At 39.4% G+C, this 22,838-nt stretch overlaps 1 protein-coding gene across 3 annotated transcripts in view; it reads right to left on the bottom strand.

The window, feature by feature from the left end:
- Window positions 1-3,513: 3,513 nt before the first annotated feature.
- stxbp5a (syntaxin binding protein 5a (tomosyn)) overlaps window positions 3,514-22,838 on the bottom strand; it is a 107,610-nt gene continuing 88,285 nt past the window's right edge. Inside the window, exons 17-27 of one of the 3 annotated variants that reach the window (XM_061052017.1) lie at window positions 22,707-22,832; window positions 22,178-22,329; window positions 19,548-19,610; window positions 17,167-17,220; window positions 10,896-10,945; window positions 9,690-9,972; window positions 9,220-9,589; window positions 7,917-8,082; window positions 7,610-7,721; window positions 7,279-7,499; window positions 3,514-6,460 (exon numbers count right to left, since the gene is read on the bottom strand). In XM_061052017.1, the coding sequence (XP_060908000.1) occupies window positions 6,419-6,460; window positions 7,279-7,499; window positions 7,610-7,721; window positions 7,917-8,082; window positions 9,220-9,589; window positions 9,690-9,972; window positions 10,896-10,945; window positions 17,167-17,220; window positions 19,548-19,610; window positions 22,178-22,329; window positions 22,707-22,832 (1,639 nt within the window). In that variant the 3' untranslated portion in view covers window positions 3,514-6,418. The remainder of the gene's footprint in view (window positions 6,461-7,278; window positions 7,500-7,609; window positions 7,722-7,916; window positions 8,083-9,219; window positions 9,590-9,689; window positions 9,973-10,895; window positions 10,946-17,166; window positions 17,221-19,547; window positions 19,611-22,177; window positions 22,330-22,706; window positions 22,833-22,838) is intronic. The other 2 variants (XM_061052018.1, XM_061052019.1) reach the window with 2 other exon arrangements.

The following is a 22,838-nucleotide window of genomic DNA, read 5'->3' as shown; positions in this document are numbered from 1 at the left end:
AACAGCAGCCCTAGCATGTTAGCTTCCTTTGACATGCTAAATGCCTGGCACTGGGATAAAAAGTGAATTTATTTGTGAAAGAAACAAATCATTGTTTGTTATCTAAAGTGCTACATCAGGCAGACAGTGAAACAGAGAAATAGGAGCCGAAAGTTTAAATAGTCCAGCCTTCTGGCCAAAGGTGCGTTTGATTTATGTCTCAGCTTGTAGACTGAATCACATGACATTGACTGTCAGAGCTAGTTAGCTTGTTCTACATTTAATTCTATTAGATGTAGGCTATAGATAGATATTAAACATGCATGAGACTTTTATTTTTACAACTTTTTGACCTGATAAATCGATAAGTCATTTAAAAAAATAATCAACACATTATGACAACAAAAATGAATCTTAGTTTCAGCCCTTTTGTCCTATTTTAAAAAGCTGACATGACTGCTTTTTCCTGGCTAACTTTAACTCCGCCATGTTGGGATTGAACTCTTCCCAGGGCTTTCGATCAGATGTCATGTAAATGAGATAAATCGTTTTAGAGGGCAAATTTTGAACTGTGGAAAGATCATTTATGAAGTGATTTAAGAAGAAACCATTTAGTCACAAAGCCTATAGGCCTACATTTAAAGTGGAATCTATCTACAAGATCAGCCGTCTATTTTATACATTACATAAAAGCAAATATAAACTAGTGGTCTGCTTTGTTATTTATCTTAATGTATGTCTGGACATATCAAAATGAGAAGATAAAAAAATATCATAAAATAAAGTATGATATTTAAATGTGACTGTTTAATAAGCAGAAAATAAGCATAATATGCTCTTGAAAAAAAAATTGAGAAAATGTGATGTCATCTTTTCATATGCCAATATTTAGAAATCGCAAATTAATTGTTTTGTTATGTGGACAAATCACTGCTCATTTATCTTGTGATTCTGGGTTAATAATTATTCCAGATAATTATAAGATTGATCTCAATTTAAAAAAAGGATAACAATCAAATAACAATCATGGCTTGGAGATGGCAAAGATGACAGTTTGAGCCAGCAACAACAAAAGAACCGACTAGGTTGTTCTTGATAGTGGGTTTGTTATTTTGTCAGCACGAGGTAAATCTAGTTTTCTGGAGGTTAAAGTTATCTTGCAAGTTTAAAACAGTAAAAATGTATTTTTATGCATGTTGCTTTCTGCTTCCATAGAAAGAGATGAGATGTAGAAAATTTAACAGATTCCACATTATGTCATAAAACTGGATTGCTTTCTCTCTTTTGCAGAGGGAGCATCAGTATTTCACATGATAGATTAGGCTATATCATTTAAAAAAAACAGGTTACAATATTTGTCTCATGATATTTAAAGACACAGTTTAATGTTTAATCTTCTCAAATAATGTATAGAAAGAAAAATACACATCAAACATTCGGATGTTCTGTTACTAAGGCAGCTTTAAAACTGTTCATTGTGCATTCCCTCCGGTGTCATTCTGGTTCCTACCATGGCTGAAATGGCTCAGGTCATTCATACTTTCAGTCACCACGGCAACAGCCACATTGACGTGTCCTTTGCTGTGCTGCACTCTGGATGGCCTTACCCTATATCTGTATGTGTCTGTGCATGTGTACACGAGGTCAGTAGTTCAAACACTACGCATCAACAAACATTTCTCCTCGGTGACCTTCTCTTCGTGGCATCAGCCAAATTGAGCAAATCAACACTGTGTTGTTTTCATAGCCTAACCAATGTTCCTCCTTCTGTCTGAGTCTCTCCTTTAACTCACCCCTCAACCTCTCACAGCAACAGAAGCTTATCTTTGATTAAAAACACATGTTCATGTGCTTGATAAAATGATGAGGCCAGTTTGTTTGATAGCTTGGTTTATGTAAAGGAGGAGTGATGAGATACCACAAACCCCATTCATTATGTACTGAAGGAGAAAGAGAAAGAGGAGGGGATCCAAAACCATTTTCTATCTTACTATAGAAATACTTCCTTATTGTGTAAGTTTCCACATACATAAAATGTTCTTAATAAATCATGAATTTTAACTGTTTGTTTTGCACATAAATCTTCTAAAGAAACCGTTATACTGCAAACAAGTAAAAAAAGGAGGAAGAACATGATTACTTGTTAATACGTTGGCAATAAGAAAGACCACAGTTCTGGTTTTCCTCATGTAGTTCAACCTGATTTCCAGACTAGATGACATTTTACAGACTTAGTTAAACAGTTAGGCCCTAGGGACTATTTATATTCTATATCTGCTTAGTTTTATTGGTCATTACATAGCTACAAGGAAAAAAGCAGTAATGATCTGTTTTATCCCTCCAATCATTGGACAATAGTTATATTTGCAAAAAGTTTTGGGAATTGGTGATTAAATTTGTAATAAAAACAGTAACTACATAAGAATAAAAGAAAATTCTATGTCCATATTTCTTTAATCCTGTTTGTCTGGCATCTTCATGTCTTGGTGATTGTTTACATTCTGACTACCATGAGTCACCTACAAAGCATGTAAGCATTGAGTTACAATGTAAGGTTACAGTATGTAAATCTTTCTTTCTACAGGAAATCAGGCAAGCTGTGAGCCTCTTTCATTCCGGCAGTAATTGATCCACACCAGAAGTCACTGCTTACACAGTCCTGGGTGAACTCAGTGACCTCAGTAAGCAGCTTGGGCTGAGATGAGGACAACTGTATCCCAGATTCAAGAGTTTGGTTGCTAATGGTAGTGTTTTACTGAGATACAGTGGAAAAACTAGAGAAAGCCTGTAAGATGATTACTATGTTTGTAGTGGCATACAACAACACAAAAAAATCTTCATCGGGGAGGTCACTTAACTTTGCCAGTGTGTAATCGCTAGAAAAACCAGCAAAAAGTAAAGAAATCTCTTATTACCGGGAAAAGGCTGACCTTCAGGAGCTCCGCTGACCACTTTGTCACCCGTGTCATGAATTAGAAGAAACCAGAGAGCACATTTGGAAACCACTTAGTGTGATCAATAAAGGATTGTGTTGCTCTAAAAAAAAAAGTAAAGCAAATACAGTAAAAACACACAACAGACCACAAGCTAACAAAGCAAGCTTTCACAGTGAAGATGCAAACTGAACATTGTAATATATCTTGTTATTTTACTTCAAAAGAAAGAGCACTTTACACTCAATCCATTAATGTGTATGTGAATTAACATCAAGTAAAAGGTGACATGGTAGGTGTGCTTTAATCATGAAACAAGGCTTTTAAGATTCAGCTATTCTTATTGTTTTGTCTGTTCATCTATTCTCGATTGAGTCCAATTTCATATGACGACAACTGTGTGTGTTTGCTGCCATCTAGTGTATAGATACAAATATGGCAACCCTTTAAAGCAATTAATCCATCCAAACCCTGATCTGAGCATACTGTAATTAATGTGTTCGTATAATCATAGCCTTTTCCCCACCTGAACAGTCAAATCTTCATATTTTTAACTCAATTACTTTTTTTTTTAAAGATACTTTTCGACAAAAAAAAAAAATACATTTTCCACTTTTATTTTCCATTGCACAGTAATCTCTATCTACAGAATTTCTAAACTTTTTGTGGCAGCAGATAAAGTCATAAACATCCATGTGAAAGTTGCATAAAACTGTACAAGAAAATTGGCTACAATGAGAAAAATACTGCAACCCACTGATAACTGTGAAATCCAGGACAGAAGATGGCGCACGGCAGATATAAGACAGGACTCCCTCTGGATGTTTTGAGCATGTGGATTGAATCGGGTTAAGAATACTGCATACTGAAATGTAGGGACGAGAAACAAATCACATAGAGATGGATTTAAAAACAACAACATTGAAAAAAAGAAAAGAAAAACACACAATTAACAGTGGGATCGGAGGGAAAGACATCATACAAGGGGGTTTTTTTCGGGGGAGGGGATGACCTCTGGCTCAAAACTTGCTAATTCTCCTGAAGTTTGTGGAGGGATAAAGACAGAGCTACCACACTACAATGCTCACTGACACAAAGAAGGCCATATTTGTTGTTGTTGAACCTGTAGAGTCTGTGAAAGACTCACTGGAGGAAGAGAGAACTCAGAAGACAAAGGCAAAGGTGAGTCAAAGCTTATGTGCCAAGACTGGAAATGTGCAAGTTAAAAAAAAAAACTGGAATTCAGAGGTCATCCTCTTATGCTCATTATCCTATTTTTTATCTTTTTTTTATTATTAAGGGGGGGCTTTAGTTAGTGGGACATACACTCGACTGGACACAGACTGGTGAGACTAGGACATCAATATTAATTATTAACCAACCAAAAACGAATAAATTAAATCACTTGAACGACCCCCTGACAGACAGAGTCAAACACACACACATTCCCACACATACACACAGATGAACACAGTCAATATTGTTGCGTCTGAGCTGTAGTGGAATGGTTCAGGTTTTCTTCTTAAGGAAACATCCTTATTATTTAACCAACAGTTAGGCCACTTGAAACATTAAACATTAGTCCAAATGTTACATTTTTCATGACATAATGCGATACAGTAGTACTATAAATGGCTGCGTTCCATTGCAACTTGCTCCATGTCTTCAAATTCCAAAGATGATGAAGGTGAAAATGGTCCTGTGTGGATTCGATCCTGGGCTTGCACTCCAATGTGAGAAGCTTTTATTAATATGCTGCTGTTGTGCGTGATGGATTAAATGAGAATGCAATGAAAAAGTTTAAAGCAACTCTTTGGCGTCAGAAAAAATATGGCCTCTCTCCTCTTCTGTTGCTTGAGCAACCCTCAACGTTGTACTTTCCGGTTGGTCTTAGATTGTCAAACTATTTACTTATATACAAATAAAGGTTTAAAAGCCTGGTAGACAGAGAGATACACCACATTTGAGCTTTACTGCAAACATGGGATTCAAAACAAGGTAATGAAGGTTTCTGACACCTAAAACAACTGTTTCTTGCACCTCAATAAATAAATATCGACAAAGAAATCACACAGACAACTTGCTCATACAGACAATCAAAGAACTGAAATGTGTTTCTGATGTATGCCTTTAAAGGTTTACACTTTCTTTTTTTCTATTATCCTGCATATATGAAACACATGGATATTTCTATCCATGTGTTTTTTTGAGTCTCCATACAGATGTTTACTCATTTAAAAACCTCTGAAATCCCACAGAATTGGCTCACCGATCGGTGGATTTAACACTGATTACATTAGCATTCAAAGTCGCGCTCAGAGAGAGAGCCAAACTGTGGAAGCGTCCGACATTAAGAGGTCGACAGAGGCGGTTAACATCACATAGATCAATTCATGGTAAACAATAATGTGTGTGACACGCTTTAAGTTCAGATTCAAGGAATCTGATGTTGCCATGTCAGTAAGAACTAAATGACATATGCCTTTTATATCCTTGCCCTCCATTTAGATTCCAGCCCTTTTCATAAGGAGAAGATAAACTCGAGTTGTTAGACAAAAAGCCACAAAAACAGATTTTTCAACAAATCAAACATCATCCACTTTCACAACAATAGAAAAATAAGAGATTTTCCAATAATACAGACAGAGAGAAAACCCAACGAATAACAAATAGAGAATGGCAAGAAAATAGAAGTTAGCACACACACACACACGCACGCACACTGTTGGTAACGATATGAAAGTCTGTAAGATACAGAGGAGAGTCTAAAGTGAAGTATCCAGTTTACATAGGAGTAAGTTGCTTTAATCCCTGTGACTCTCTGCATAGAGAAGGCGTCACTGTCGCAGCACTTCCTTCATGTCTCCTCCACAAGTTTTCCTTTTCTTTACTACTTGTCCCCCCGGAAGTGGATACAGCGTTTGCACATTTATTAGATTTATGTATATATAATGATGTATTTAGATTATTTTTTCTTTCTTTTTACATTTTAAGAATTTTTTTTTAAAGTCTGTTTTCCTCATAAGGTTTTTGTCTCTTTTCAGCTGTGTGTTCATCGGTTTGAGCTCTGGGCCCACAATGGGCTCGAGGCTCGGATGACAGTAAAGGATGTTTTGGCAAATGAGAATGAAGAAATCTCCAGGTGCGTGTGCCAGGCGGCTTCCTCGGAGGAGAGGCTGAACAGAGATAAACAAAGAGACGACAACGTAAAAAAAAGGAAAGAAAAAAAAAAGACACCATTTATATGCTCCCTTTTTGAGGTTGCCTTTTTTCCCCTGTCCACTCCTCAGTTCCACCCTTAGACTGAGGTAAGAACAGTGTTTAACATTGTGCTAGGGAAGAAAATCCCAAATGTCCCAGCGACGAAGGCTTGGAGGGATGGGACGAATGGACAGATGGATGGGCAGGTAGGTGGGGGGGGGGGTGGGGTGTCACGGTGAGTCCAAATGAGCCGGACGGAAGATGACAGCGGTGTCTGTGGAGCATTGCTCCTCTCCTGTCGTGGATCAGAACTGGTACCATTTCTTGTCTTTGCACTTCAGCATCATCTGGAAACAGAAAAACGTTAGAGTGAGAACATGGTTCAATGTTAGAGGAACACCTCAGGTCTAACTAATGTGCATAAATAAAAGTTAAAAAAGATTACTTTTGCAGATTTAAAGCAGGCGCTGCGCCAGGATTTTGGCCTGGCCTCTGAAGTTAAAACTATTTGCCTTTTTATGCTATATTCTATACTCTAAAGGTACATGCTCAAGATATTTTGTCTTTAACATTTACAATACAGAGAGAGCTGTTGTTCACCTCCCTAACAATAACTTTTTTTATACAAGCTACACAGGAGTAAAATCAACTGTTCATCATTGAAAAATAATATCCTGTTGTTTTTGCTACCAATGGTATAGACCCAAGTCTCTCATTGGCTGTTAATCCACCTGTTATTACTGAAGTAAACTATACATGGATAAAAATGTATTTGATTAAGACAAATGGTCACTTTATAAACATTGCAGGAAACATGTCACCCAACAACAGACATAGAAGTGTCCCCTCTCAACATAAATGTGAACATTCTTTGGGCATAGAGTGCCCTCTAGTGGGAGAATAGACAATACTATTTCTGAATAGGAAGCAGGTCAGCCAGTATTCAAGACTACATACAGTGTTTCACTCTGATGGTAATATAAGCACAATGAGTCTGTTATTACTAATGTCTCCTAGACTTCAAAGATAATTGCTCAGTAGACTTTCAATTCAAGCCAGCATTTGTATATTTATGTGAATAAGCTTGAGCAGCTATGGTACCCGTGCTGTGAAGTCAAATGGGGGTTTCATGTTCTCTTATAATCTTGTTAACTTTTTCTGTTACCTCATGGGCGTGTTTGGAAAAGGAATCTGCGCTGGTCATCATGGCAGCTGTCCTTTCATCCAGCTCGCCCAGTTTCTGGCCTCTTTCATCCAGTGCTATCCGGGCTCGTGCCAGATCCGCAACCACGCCGGAGGCCGCCCCCTTCATGCCCTCGATGCCGCCCGGCCCTGGGATGTGCTGTGCCAGACTTCGGGATGCTTTTCCAGATGATATCTCACCAACTGAGTAAAGACAATAAGAGGAAAGACAAACAGAGATTTCTTAGGAAAGTGTTATGCAACATCAAAGGACTGACCCAATGTGTATCTTGACCTGTGTAGGTGTGGCTTACACAGCTCCTCTCTGTCCAGTGACTGAGCTCCGCCCCCAAAGAGACCTTTGAAAAACCCTCTGTTTGGTGCCTCTGGTGTCTCCACTGGTGTAAAAAGTTCACCCAGCATCTCCTGAAACATCAACACAAACATTACCCTTACATATCCAATTATACTGTGTGTACAAATGCACAGCACTTAGTATGCATGTCCCCAAAGTTATTACTTTGACTTGTTTTGCATGCTCATCTCAACTGTCTCTCTTATTTTGAAAGGTTTTCCTACGCAGTATCTTTAATCCATATGCATTAGACTGAGTTGCCTGACCTGCAGGTTTTCACAGATGTCTTGGCTGTAAGTGATCCTCTGGATCTCGGTGGGGGAGCAGAGGTACATGGCCTGACCCAGGTTGGTGAAGCAGAACGTCCGGGCTATCCGCATGTCCGTCAAGGGCAGGTAGTTTACATCCAAGAGTGGTCTCAGCCCCGGCAAACTAGACAGGGGACAAAACAGTGAAGGATGTGATTTAAAATCTACAGAACCTTACAAGGACTTTATGCCTTTTATAATGAAGCCTTGGTCAGCACATACGTAGATAAATGATCCCTACAATGGAGAGAACGTTTTGAATGGCAAATGTTAACCTCCTGAAACATTAGGGACAGTGTTCTCTTACTCTTGTGATTCCTAAACAGGCACACAAACACAAGAAACACACACACACACACACACACACACACACACACACACACACACACACACACACACACAGACACAAGCAGACAGCAGGACACCCTTGCTTTGTCAGACACCCATATGGATGGTTGTTCTGTTTCCGTCTCTCTCCTTGAGGGGAGTGAAGATTAATGAGGATCAGTGACAGACTAATAAACCCTTCTAACAAAAACCCCTCAACACGCTAAATAAAAATAACCATGCTATGTGTGTGTGTGTGTGTGTATACCTGTGTATCTTCTCCTCTATCTTGTCACACAGGCTAAATTTGTAGGTACTGTCAAACTTTGTTCAAAGTTTAGTGGGGGTGTATGGTTGAAGGTTTCAGCTCTTATGATGGGTGCGTGTGGTAATGAGGTTGAGAATCTGTCTAGACTTTGTTTGAACAACACGGGAAAATTCTACTTTCTTTCTTAAACACTGAACTGATTCCTCCCTTTTGAGTTTAAACATTCATAAGGGATCAGGGTCACCTCTGATATACTTTTCCAATGATTGCAAGTTTCTAATAGACAAAACCTAGAAAAATCTGTAACTATTTTTACAGCCTAATTCCACTCCTCTAAAGTCCATCTGTGTGCTCAGAAGGCTCATATTGTTGCCAAGCTTCCATCTCTGTTGTGACCTACCCTAGCACTTTTGTTAGCTAGTTTTCACTGCACTTCCTTAATATCCAAACACCTCTGTACCTAAAAGTGTTTTATACTCAAATATTCACAACTCTAGCAAAACATAATTACCCTCCAGGATTGTTTCTTTTAAGGACACAGAGGGCACAAGAGAAGGTGGAGGGAAATATTTGATAAAAAGCAACACTTTTTCAAACTGACTTTGATTGATGCTTTTTAATATATCCCTGTTATTTCTGCTGGACGCAGATGGACATTTCTCTCACCTGAGGGTCATGATGTGTCCGTTGGCACAGAAACACGCCACACACACGCCTTGGCTCATCTGCACCACATCTGCCCGCAGGATAAAGGAGGTCTCTGTGATACTGTGTTTATAGATGCAGGTCTGGGAGGGGAGGGAAAGGACCTTGGCCTGTTTCTCTGAACACACCACTGCATACTGGCTCTCGTTGAGGTCCTGGGAGGTTGAAGGGGACACTGAGACGGGCCGGCGCTTTCGAACCTTCTCTCTTTCTTCACCATCTGCCGTTACATTGGGTTCAAACCAAGGCTCAAAGGCAGAGGGAAGCAGGGCACCTGTAGAGTCCAGAAAAGCCATCCGCAAGTTGCTACCCTTCAACCGCACCAACATGCCTGAAGAATGGAAGGAGAACATTTGGAACAGGAATTGTTGGACACTTAGCACATTGTAACTGGACAATTTGAACTGCATTTTGTCCATCCCATTACCCACCAGTAGGTGAAATAATAACTGGCTGCAGTTGCCGTTGCTCCCCAGCAGGAGGCAATGTGAGAGCTAAAGCCAGTACGGTTCCCAGGGAAGTGCCCACATACAGGCAGGGTGTCAAAGTGCTGTCCCCCTTGCGGGCGAAGGTCTCAAAGAAGTGGAAGCAGCTGATGGCCTCTCGAGCTTCCTTGTCGATGCTGGTGACGCTGGAGGAGCGTGAGCGGCTGAATGAATTATCCCGGTGGTCTAATGGGTTGGCACCCCGCGGCGGGCATACAGACAGGAGGACAGTGAGGAGAAAACGGAGAGAGGTAAAGCACCCGCTAAGCAGAAAAACATGAGACAGACAACACAGATATAGACACTTTCTTTTACATACAAAATAAAATGATAAAAGAGAAAACAGCTTTATAAAACGTGTTAGTAAATCACTTTGTTGTTAGATACATCAGGTGTTAAATATTACAGCAATCTTAAGATGTAACCAGTCTTGTATCAATTGCCTATCTATAAAATGCATTGAGTGGTAGTCTATCTTTATCATCCCATCTCATGTTTTTTTGGTTGACAGAGCAGCATTACCTGGAAACTAGTTCATCAATTTTGTTAGAGTATCATAACCAGCTATCAGGCACTTTGGTTAAATGTGTATGACACTAGAACAATTACGTGGGTTGGCACTCGCACATTTAATTAGACCCTTATAGATCAAGAAGTGTTTTTGATACTTGTAAACCTCTGAAGAAGGAAATGGCATTTTCTTTGTTCAAAAGCGAAAATAATTCCTTTGGGGAAATTTTAAAGGGACCAATCAGACAACAAAATAAAGAAAAGACATGAAGAACACAAAAGAGAGAGAGAAAGCTGCAAAAGTTAAAGAAAGCTTTACCGATAGATGAAGTGTGCATAGTTAAGCCTAGCACCACTGACCTGAAGAGCTCCCACCAAGGTCAAAAAGTGGGATTCAAAGCACAGCAGAAAAATTTCACAATGAATTTAATTCCAATGCTTTGATGTAGCTAAGTGGATTTAAATTCTGGTCAGATCAGTGCTACTTTTGTTTCATGCAAACTTAGGGGACACAGCTTGCCAATTTTGAGGCTAAAAACCAGATGAAACTGGACTGATGGGATGTGGTGGAGTCCAGTTAAAGTGAGAAAGATATACTGCATTTCCATACAAATTGTCTGAGACACAAAGTCAGGGCTTACCCAAGTCTGGCTTTAGCTCAGTAGGCAAGCTTAATTTCCGTGACATCTTTGCTGGAAAAAAGAGAACATCCCTCTTTACAAAGACACATCTAAGCTAACACACGATGCCATGCAAAGCTAGATACCTAGCACTGGGCTAGGATTGTGCACAAAGCTAGAAATACAAGGACAAAAAGCTGTGGAACATGTGCCAGGGGGGTTATTTTTTCATTGACTAGGTGAGCCAAAATGCTTTAGACAGGAGAAGGCACAGTGTAAGGACTCAGAGACAACCTTGTATATCACAGAGACATGCTGTGAAAGACATAACAAAGGTGATGACCTGTGACTGCACATTGCCCTGCAAAAGAGGACTGGTATAGTGAGACACATCCATAACTGCACAGCCATTCAGAACCCTCATGCCACAGTAGCATGCACCAAGAACAAGAAGATAACAGGGAACAGAAAATGCTGAACGGGAGATGAAAGAAGACAGTGGAGAGATGGTCAAGCTACTGAGGTAGACTACTGATTGTTACTGTCTGCAATCTAGACTTGTTTTGTTTCCCCTTCTTTCATTAATAACTTTATGAAGCACCAAAATCTGTCACAGCGAATCCAAAAGAAACGTGTAATTTTGTTGGCAAAACACAATAATCAGTCCGTAAGAGAAAGAAATGCTTTCTGCCAAAAGGAAAGTTGATTATGCAGAAACTGAAATAATACATCAGGGCACTGGTTTAGCTCCGTTGGTAGAGCAGGCACCCAATTGCACTGTTTGCAGGTTCCACCCAATCCTTATGCTATTTGACACCTGATCCTGATGCATCTTGGTGCGTGTCATCCCACACTCTCCTACCACATTTCCTGTCTCTCTTCAGCTGTCCCTGTCCAAATAAAGGCAAAAAGTCCCAAAAATAATCTTGAAAAAATGTCTGCGGAGCCTGGAGCTGAGTTGCCGGGGTCAATAATCTGTGGTTTGGTTTCCAAAGGCGAACAAGTCCCAGTGTCCCACAACAGTCCACATTTAACACAATTCATAATCCCCATTTGAAGCAGCCAAAATAAAGTCAGAATAGAATCAGCTTTCCTTGTATAGGACAACAACTATTTCCTAGACTTGACTTCTGTGCTAGACATGGGTTTGCCATGCCAAACACAATGATAGAACACAGGTTGAGTCCACCTGGTACCCCAACACCGTCGGCCAGATATCTATGTTGTCACATATTTCCAAATGCAGCTGTCAGACCTGCACACTCAGATATAAAAGGGGCAGAGCTGTTAACTAATTACCGCCTGGTGTTGAGTAGGATCAGATTTTGACGGTAGCTGCAAGACTGACCTGGTAAACTTCAACATGTAGGTAACCTGAGGATGAGACACCTCCACCCTAGATGCTTCTCCGAGAAGAATTATTGTGGTGCATCCAGGAGGAGGTTTTGGACAAGGAATCTGAGAGTGCCAAAATCAGAGCCTCTATTGTAGAAGTAGATGCTTGGACTTGTGGCTGCCATTGTGGCAACAAAACCTGTTGGTGGACATCAGCAGTGTAGGAAGTGTTTAGCTTGAAGAAGTTGGCCTTCAGGACTTGGTTAGCCCAAGGGTCTCCTTGGGGTGGATCGGTACTGGGTGGCTAGCAGGGTTATGACTTCTTTGATTGTGGAAAAGGAACCTGGTGTGGAAGGGATTCTGGAAGGCTATGGATAATACATTCGGTAGGCCTGTGGAGGTTCAGGCAACTTTTAGATATCTCTGGAGTGGGTAAGAGGGCTTGGCTGTCTTTAGCAGGCGAGGCAAATACTGTACACCTTAAGGAACTCCTCAACTAAACCAATACATCCAAGATCACAGGTTTTGTCCAAAGCTACAGAGGAAACCTAACGTATAAATGTTAGACCAGGTTGGCAGTTCCCATTTCTGAAAAGGAGGACAAGAGAGTGTGCTCCAACATTTGGGCTATCACACAACTTAGCCTTGAAGGCAAAGTTTATTCCAGGGTAATTGGAATGAGGCCAGTTTAACAGGAGGAACAATGCAGATCAAGACCACCTCTTAAGTCTTGCAAGGTTTACGGAATGGTCATGGGAGCTGAGATCAGCCATTCAACATGGTTGACCCCGTTGACGGGTTCTGACAGTAGTTTTTATGGACAGGATTTTAGGGTGCAACCAGGGGGAGAACAGTATCCGTTTTGGGGAGCCCAGAACTGTATCTCGGTCTTTAACAGATGATGGAGTTATGTTGTCTTCATCAAACTGTGACATCCAGCAGGCAGTGGGGCCATTTGTAGCCAAGTATGAAGCATTCGGGATGTCAGTATTTTTAAGTCTGAAGCCTTAATGCTTTACAGGAAAATGGTTGACTGCTCCCTCTGGTTGGGAAATGTTTGCCTAAAGCAAAGGTGTTCAAGCATCTCATGGTATTGTCTCATGAGTTAGGGTCAAATGGATTATGTCTTGGACGGATGAATGCAGCATTAGCAGTGAACGATCATCGATCCAAATGCCATTCCTCTTAGAATTGGAACTGGGCTTAAAACTGATCACCATTCACACACCATGGCTTCAACTGCCATGTCAAATAATTTGATTCATATCTGTTGTAAAAATTCCAATTAAGCTAAGACCCATATTCCAGTAGCCCAGCTGTCTTTTGCACTTAAATTTACACACCATTGCTAATGAATTCTTAAATTCTTAACAATCTCATTACAACCCAAAACCTTGATTTCCTCTTCCTCACCAACACTTGATTTGACTTAAACCAGGGATGTGCTGTCCTCTAGTGGAGCTCTGCTCAATCAGCCATACTTACCGAAATGAGTCAAGGTTAAATGGCCATGTTGGGGTGCAGCTGTTTTAAAGGATAACTTCACTTGTGTTCCACTCAGTGTCAGTTCCATTAACAGTTTTAAATCACCTATTTTAAAATTGTGTGATTACCCCCATTTGCTGTGGAATTATTTATAAAGCTTCTAATTCAAATTTTGGTTTTCTCATAAATTCTCAAACTAATGTGTTTCAATTTGATACAGCTATTTCTTGAGATTTTAACATTCATATTGAAAATCCCTCAAACTCATTTGCCTCTGATTTCTTAAATATTCAATATATTTTAATCTTGTACAGTATGTCTCTGGCCAACACACAATGGTGGGAACACTCTTGACCTTGTTTTTACTCCGGGTATGACCCTCAACTCTTTGAACTAGTTGGATTTTGTATCCAACGATAAATGTATTACTTTGTGTGCTTCTTTATTCATTACGAAGATAACCCAAAAACTTACATTTCACTTCTGCATTTTTTCTGAGCAGTCTTTATCCATTTTCTCTACCTACTTCTCAAGTATGGCCAATAGCCCTCCTCTCTAACTCAATATTAATGACCAAATTAACTGGTTCAATAATTTGTGCACCTCTGCCCTTTATTTCTCAGCTCTGATAACATCTAGGACTGTGTCAGCTGAAAACACAAGTACCTGGAAAAATGACAACATCAGGGAACCCAGAAGGGAATTTAGAAAGGCTAAACATATCTGGAAAAAGTCATAAAGTTCACCAGCTCCGCATGAAGGAGTTATTGTTAAATTTGACCAAAAAATGTAAAAGATACCAGAGCTGCCTACTTCTCTGGGTTGATCAGTGGTAATAAACAAAACCAGAGGTTCCTTTTTTAAATACTAATAACCAGCTGATACACCCTCCTTTTATTACTCTTGCTGTATCATCTCCTGACGATCCTGAAACATTTCTTTAATTTTTTAAAGGCAAGATCGATGGTCAAGATCAAAGGTCAAAATTCCCCCCCGACTGTCATTCTCCCCACCCCATTAAGCTGCCTTGCTCAACTGTCTGGATTTGATCTGATCTCTCGGACCCTATCCAGCTCAGTAGTGCATATGGCAGAATCAGAATCTTTTTTTCTTGCCAAGTATTGTGTCCCTCCTCCAGGTCCTGTGATGCAATCCCTTCAAAATGTATAAAATCGGTCCTTCCTGTGGTAGACCCCAACATGCTATCTATCATCAACTGCTCACTTACTGTATATCTAGCTCTTTACTTGATTATTTTAAAATTGCTTGTATTCACCCACTTCTAAAGAAACCTATCTACATCCAGCACATTTAGATAAGTACAGACAAATATCAAAGCTTCCATTTCTGCCTAAAAAAAACTTGTTTCTGAACAACTACTAACATTTTTTGAAGGCCATGATATCTTTGATAATTCCAACTCTGAGACAGCATTGTAAAGGGTCACTAATGATATTCCTCATGCAAGCATACAAGGGTGAACACTTGTCTTCTTCATGTAACTCCCAAATCCTCTCTTGTGTGTTTTAAGTATCTTTTTTTGCCTGATTTTTTTTCCCTGTTTGACATTGTGTTTTATTAATGTACATTTTCTATCCTTATGATTAGTTTGATCACTTTTATTTGTGAAGCACTTTGTAACTGACTGTATTAAAAGTGCTTTATAAATAAAGTTTTACTTACTATGGTCATGACCTTTTAGTAGTAACTACTAGAGGGAGCCTAGAGCAAAGCATATGATAAGGATGTCTCCTCTTCACCTCCCTTTGGAGGATTTATGGGCAAGTCCGACAGCCATGAGACCCAAGGGAAGAGCCAAGCTCAATGGAGAGAATATTATATATTCAACCTTGCCCCGGAAAACACCTCAGGATCCCCAAGGAAATGTTGGAAAATATTACTGTACGAAGGGATGTCAGCGCATAATTGCTTCTGCCAGGTTGAGTGGAAGAAAATGGATGAACGGATGGATAGATGGATGGATGAATGGATGGTTTTATTACAACAATGACATATTTTGTGAGAGGCATATTTGAACGTATAACGATTCACTTTACAACTCTTTTTGGACAAGCTCCACAACATATGTACACATATATTGAAGTTAAAATGATTACATGGTCTAATACCGAATATCAGATATTTTGCTTACTCTGTCTTTCTTTACAATTACTGCTTGAAACAAAAGTTGCTCATTTCTATTGTCACATGAATAGGTAGGTATACTCTCTTAAACAGCGATCACCAGTGGCAGTGATAACAGATATATGGAAATATCTGGTGGCAGAACAGTGCAACCTGTTATCTGCCACCAGATATTTCCAATATTCCAATTATTTTTTCAAAGCTAACACATAATTGTATAGTGCAAGTACCGGCTCACTTGCAGATACAGATCCCTTATTTCTTATCAGAGGCATTTCAGCTACTGGAAATGGTATAAGTAAACGTTTCCTTAAAATATATTTTCATAGACATTATTTCAGAAGTTAATAAGACCTGAACTTTGAATAAGATTGGCTGTGGCTATATATGGAATTAAATGAAGTCACCAAGCTTGATGGACCAATAAGATAACAGAAGAAACTTCTCTGCCTTCCAAGGTGAAGCAAAACTAATAAAAAGGTCAATAATATGTTGACATTATAGCTTAAAATATTTGAGCATGTCTTGAAAAATGTAAGGATTTAAAAGGGTTTATATTTAATAGATGTTGTTGGGCTAGTTAAAAACATTCCATGATTTTGGTTTTTGAGAAGTGCTGGTCTGGACCACATAAAAACTCAAACATTATTTAGTACCATGTCATTGTCAACAGCATCCAGAAGGGGCTAAGATCTCGAAAAAAGTAAACATATCACTTTCGACTGTTCCGATCATCAGTGGTTGATAGGCAATTATCTTTTTCAATGACGCACTAAGGATACACAAAGACACATTTGGACAAATGAGTTGCTCTTCACTCCATACTGTACTATGGACATAGAATACCAATCATGTAACTCATGAAGTACAGAGGGAATCTATTGTACGAGAACAAATACCACACGCAGGCACATTTACAATATGACACTCGTGCTACGTACATGTAGCATGCAGTAATGTCTAAGGTCGTTAAGCTGTATCGAATGTGTATAAAAATGGCAGCGGTTAGCCTCTGCTCCACAAGCTTTCAGCTCTCGGTGTACAGTCTTCAAACCTTGTACTTTTGTAACAAAAAAAATTAGTTCAGCAAACAATATGAGTCTTTTGGTTTTTTTTGGCCAAGAAATAAACTACCTTTGTTTGAAACTGAATACAGTGAGAATTGAAAGATGGAGGAGCAGAAGCTGACTTTGGCTCACCATAATCTATTCCTATTCCTCCCGCTGTGGTGACCATGACACCAAGGACAGAGACAAGGGTGACACGTCTGGAGTTTTTTCCTTCCTACTGTAAACAGCCTGTCATCAAAAAAATGTGGCCCATCTTACCTCCTCTACCACCTCCATTGTAGAATTGTTGCAGATTGCTGTTTGTCATCAACACTTTTGGGGGTGTAAGGGGGAAAAAATAAGGTAAGTAAATGTGAAGTCAAAAACACCCTCTGTCTTGTTACTATACACAAAACCTATCCCTGTTTTAGCTGCAGAATGGCCTGTTATTTAAGTTGATTAAGATGCTGGTTAAAATATTTGTGGTTTGACTCATCTGAACCATATGACAGAACTGCCAAGTGTCGAGGAAAAACAATTGTGGCTAAAAATAACACTTTGTTCTTGTCACTGCTGTATGTTTCTTCCCTTAGCGCCATGCATGATGGTATGTAATGCTTAGTTTGGATACTTTGTGAATAATTTGAAAACACTATAAATCTCACTATACATCCAGACAGCACCACAAAATGGCAAACTCACTATATAGTTGACTATATAGTGTGAAGTGAGTGATTTCAGACACAGCAATATCTACCATTAACAAAAAAAGCCAAACGACACTGCTTGCTTCGAAAGTTAAGCTAATTAAGTTATTTTCAAAGCAAGCAAGCTAACCAAATTACCAGGCCAGACCAGAACTAAGAGTCTTGATTTAATAGCTAAGGTTATCCAATCAAGATCGTTTTGCTACATTAGCCTGTGTGCACAGGCACGCTAATGCTAGCTTAAAAAGAAAAAAAAAGGAAAGCCCTGTCAATGTTGACCCCAGTTTTCCCCTCATATTGGTCACATTGCCATTTTGCCACAACACTAAATAAACTAAATAAACTTAAATAAAGATGTATGTTCTTTGTGTTGGACTCTGTGCTCATGTGGGAGGCCATTGTTATTGACATTAGCTTGTATACTGCTGGTGTTGAGTTCAGAAAAATGTCAAGCTTCTTTGAGGCACACATCAAAGTCAAAAAAAAGATTGTCTCGGCTAAACAATGCTTTGTTTTGCTCAGTAATGTTAAAATCCTTTCACATATTAGCAACATAAAGTGATTCACTTGTGTTCATTTCTTCTCATAGTCCTTTTGATAGGTGGCTCTAGATGAAAAGAATCATGCATAAAGTCTTTTACTTTCAATGGTTAACTTCATTGGTAACCCGAAGGAAAGAAAACTGCTTATCCTTGGTCTCTTGTCAAGGCAGAATTTGTGCAGAAAGGCAATCTTATCTCTCAGACTGTCCTATGAATAATGTAGAGCAGACAGATGTATCAGACCACAGTCTGGTGGCACCAGACGTGGGAGGCTGGGACAGGCATCATACCTGAAAACAGCAGCAGGACTCCAGACTTTGAGATTTGTTTTCTGTCTGACCTTTTTAAGAAGCTCCTTATTTTTCGGTGTGCTAATGCAAAGTTAGCTCTAATGAGATGGATCTGGGCTGTTCTGTCTTCAAACCCCTTCTGCTGAAATTCTAACGACGCAGATTAAGAGGGAGGCAAGTAAAAGAGCAACAGACAATCTTACTGTTGCAAAACTCAAAGTACACCGCTATGAATGAATCAAAAGTGTTTATTCAAACTGTCCTTATGTCATATTGATTGATATGACAACTGTTTAATACGATAAAGGAAGGCCAGGTCTGCTTCAGTATTATGCACCTGACCACATTCTTCAGATCTTGGACTGAGAGAAGCTCCCTGCTCAAATCAAGTCGAATTGTTAATCACATAATCTTACAGTTAGTATAAAATATACTGTTTACCTGCAGAAGCTTTTGTTAATAATCATGTAATCATGCAGAGAATGAAAATGTAAGAATACTTGAGGCCCCTTCAGGCTGAACTTTTACTATTTGAATTGACCGCTGATTAATGTTAATAAATAGGTTTCTCTACAACATTGCAGAGTTTTGTTTTAAAATTTCTTCAATTCTTAATTCTAAGGTTTCCCCACTGACTTGACATCACTTGAGTTGAGATGCATTTACAGCCAAATCCTAGTTTTCCAGGAGCCCACGTCAGATTAAAACTAATTTATTCCTGCCTATTGAACTCTGCAAAGTGGTAAAAGAATGCATGCACAAATGGGAAAATACTCCCAGAAACCAATAAACTTATGGTAATAAACTCAAACAGTGCTTTTCTAAAGACTGAGGGAAAATGAAATTGACAGGCAGACAATTTTACGCTTCAACAAGAATCCCTTCTGAATAGTTCCAGTTTGATGAGCCACCATTTCAATAAAGCACTATTAAAAGAAGAGGCTCTTTTGAAACATGAATCTGGTCCGCTTAATAAAGCTCCTCCTGCATTTAAAAGCACGATATAAGAAACGTATATTTTAATGGTTCACTGTTTAGGTTTTTCATCTAAATGACACAAAGCCTCAAGCTGCTATATAACTCTGAGATTTCCTGTCTTAAGACGCTGAAGGACATGTTACCTGAAGTAGGGGATTTGCAGCGGTCCTCTGACGTCGCTGAGCCCTCATTGATGTCACACAAACCTGCAGGAGGAGATCACACAATTCAAAACATGGAATAAAAAATAAAGCAAGTCCATGATTATTCAATACATGTGAGCCCATTACTCTATTTACTTTATCTACAGTGATATCAACTGGGATTAAAGGATGTTTATCTGCGATAGGACTAGACCATACCTGTTCATTAGGGGGCTTGAATCTGGGCTGTTAGTGATCCTAAACTAGCTCTTTAATCTTAATACATAAATACTGCTTTTTTTATTCCTTAGCTTAACATACTGTTTAAACAGAGACAAGTAAGGGAAATAAAACTGAATACTTAAATGATGTTCATTGCAGTTTGTTGTTTATTCAAACAATTTTGTTTCAAGCTTATGGGCTTTATGACTGTTAAGTATAAGAAGATCATCAATTTAATTTTTCATTATTTAAAGTAGGTTATTTAGCCCATTTGTAAACTATGTTGATTATTTTGGAGAGGAGTTTAGGAGAGCCATTGTAAATAAAATAAAAAACATGTTAAATGCAACATTGTGTTTGTTAAAATAACAACTGACTTCTCACTTAAGATTAATTATTTTTCAATTAACCAGGAAAGAAAGTTGTTGAGATGTAAAAAAAATCTATTTATCTAAAAGTGTCCTGGCCAAGACAGGCGGTAGCGCACACAAACAAACAGAAAAAAAATACATCAGACATTAAAAGACACAAATAACAAATAACAAATGTCAACTGCAAATTGTTTGTCAAGATCATTCACAAACGCATCAGGGAGAACATCTTCAGCCAGATGAGTCCATGTCATTTAACATCCTCTTTAAAGCCTACAACGAGAGCAGCTAGTTCAATTTCAGCTCTTATTGTAATATGTACACCACATTTAAATCCCTAGTTCTTTGGGTCAGACTTAAAAAATACTAATTCCAGGCCCTTGGCACTTCCATTTGTTACAATAAGTCCATTTAAAAAAGGCCTGGACTGTACTATATGTACAAATAGATGACGCATAAACTGACAAACACAAAAGCCATAGACACTCTAAAAAAGAAGAAGATTTAACTCATTTGAAATGTTTCTTCACCCTATTTAAACTAATTCCTATGTTTGTGAATAAATGTGTGTGTGTGTGACAATGTCCTGTGAGGCAGAAAGCCAGGCAGACAACATCCCCCTGTTGGCACGGAAACACAGCTGGACGCCTGATTACTGCTCACGCTCGCCAAACTGTGACAGGTGCCAGCCCACTGCTCACCAGTCAGTGACACCAGATGCTCTGAGCGTCTTTTCATGCCCACATGCTTGCGCATTGGTCGGCATTTACGTGTGTGTAAACATGAGTTGGTGTGTACCTGTGGCATCTATGTGATCCCTCAGCTTCCACATGCACACAGTTCATCAGTTCATCCGTCAGACTTCTGCATAAGTATGGGCAGTACATCATGATGACACTGCGGCACCCTTTTTTTGTAGCTGTGCTGCTGTTTTCTAACACAAGGTGGCAGTGTGTCCATACTGAAAGCATCTTGTAATCTATCAATGGTACTTTGAGGCTGCAGTGGCAATGTTTGTTAAAGGGATGGGCTCAAAGAGGGTGCGTGTATGTGCGCGCGCGTGTGTGAATGAGAAGGAAGAAGTACATGGACACAGACAAAGTTAATGTGTTATGCAGCATTCTTTAAAAAGCAACGTGTGTCTTTCTGTGACTTCTTTCACTCTCATATTTGGATCAGTTTACGGATGAGTTCAGGGACGCTGAACCTGGAGTCTAAGTAATCATCATTTGAGGGCTTCACTGGCACAAACCCATCATAACATTCACTCAGAGAGACTGATTCAAATTCCTATCCAGACCTTTGCTGAAAATTAAGCTTGAATGTAAAATCTGATTTCGCTCCCAAGTGTATCCCAGGAGTTGTTTTGCAATAAACTGCTGCAATTTCACTCTCTATTCCCAGAATCCCTAAACCTGCCGTGTGTTTGTCTACCTATATTAGGCTCCATTCACACTGGAACCTAAGCGTCATTTAAAAAAAAAATTAATTTCTCTAGTCTCTAGGATAGAAGCATTGATTTACAGATCGTAGTCCGACTTGGTTAGATGCTGAGACAACATTTTAGCTTTCGTTAGAGATTCAGACCAAGACAAAAGAGAAGTGAATAAAAAAATTATGTGCAGTATTCTTGTTTCAAACACAAGTAATCTGAGCTGCTGGGGCCTGAAAGAACAGATAAGCAGTGCCACAAAATTAATTACTTTTCTAGCTGAACATTTGCAAGCAATAGGCAATAATAAGACCAAAGAATATGATACCAAAAGGCCACCGATGTTCAATGAAAATTAATTTGTGACTAACACATGCACACTCCCTGATATATAATGTCCAACTGACCTACAAGGCAGATTCTTCTCAAGGATTTTACAAGTTTTAAATATGTTTGCCCCAGTTGCATCAAATAAAAGTGGTACTTGCTCCTTAGATACTGCATCTTAGTGTGTATGGACTTGAGTTGATGTCTTTGGTTTAAAAGTGTAAAACAATCTCTCTTTTACTGTTGCTTTGTCCTTCTTCTCCTTTTATCCTCATTACCTCCAGAAGGCTGCCGTGTCTTTCTTGGCGAGCGCGGCTGTCTCTGGTAGGGGTCGTTGGAGCCGTAAAGTTCCACCGTCGATAAGTTGAGTACTACCGTCTTCTGGATGTAGTCCACCACCGCCAGGCCGTTACTGTTGCCAAACACCACACTGGGGGATGGGCGGCGGAGTCGGGGAGTACAGGGGGGCAGATTAAGGATGGGGCGGGGTCAGAGGGAAGAAGACAAACGGGAAGAGAGAAAACAAGAGATTTGTTAGAGTCACTAAGTTACAGTATTTTGAGCAGAAACACAATACAGTATAGCTGCAAACAAAACCAAAAAAACCCAGAATTGAAGAGTTTATTACTCTTTACTGTGAATTCATATTTAAAGGCATGGTTGTCATTAGAGCTTGGACCTATTGCAAAGGTCCACTGCATGTTAAATATGGTTCTAACAATATTCTCAATGAATAAAAACAGTGAGAACTTTTCAGACAAGTCTTGCTTCTGTTCTTAATAAAGATTTCTCTGTCTGCACACTCACAGGCCGTAGGAGGAATTGAGAGCCAGACTTGTGATCGGCTGAGGGGGCTCTCCGCTCACCCACACTAACTGGACCACCAGATCTACCTGGTACCCTGGAGACTGCTTCAGAGGAGTACTGCGCACTCTGAAA

This window comes from Labrus mixtus, chromosome 12 (genome assembly GCF_963584025.1).
Source record: "Labrus mixtus chromosome 12, fLabMix1.1, whole genome shotgun sequence".
NCBI lineage: Eukaryota > Metazoa > Chordata > Actinopteri > Labriformes > Labridae > Labrus > Labrus mixtus.
The sequence above is the reverse complement of the archived record's forward strand: the minus strand, read 5'-3'. Positions and strand labels throughout refer to the sequence as shown.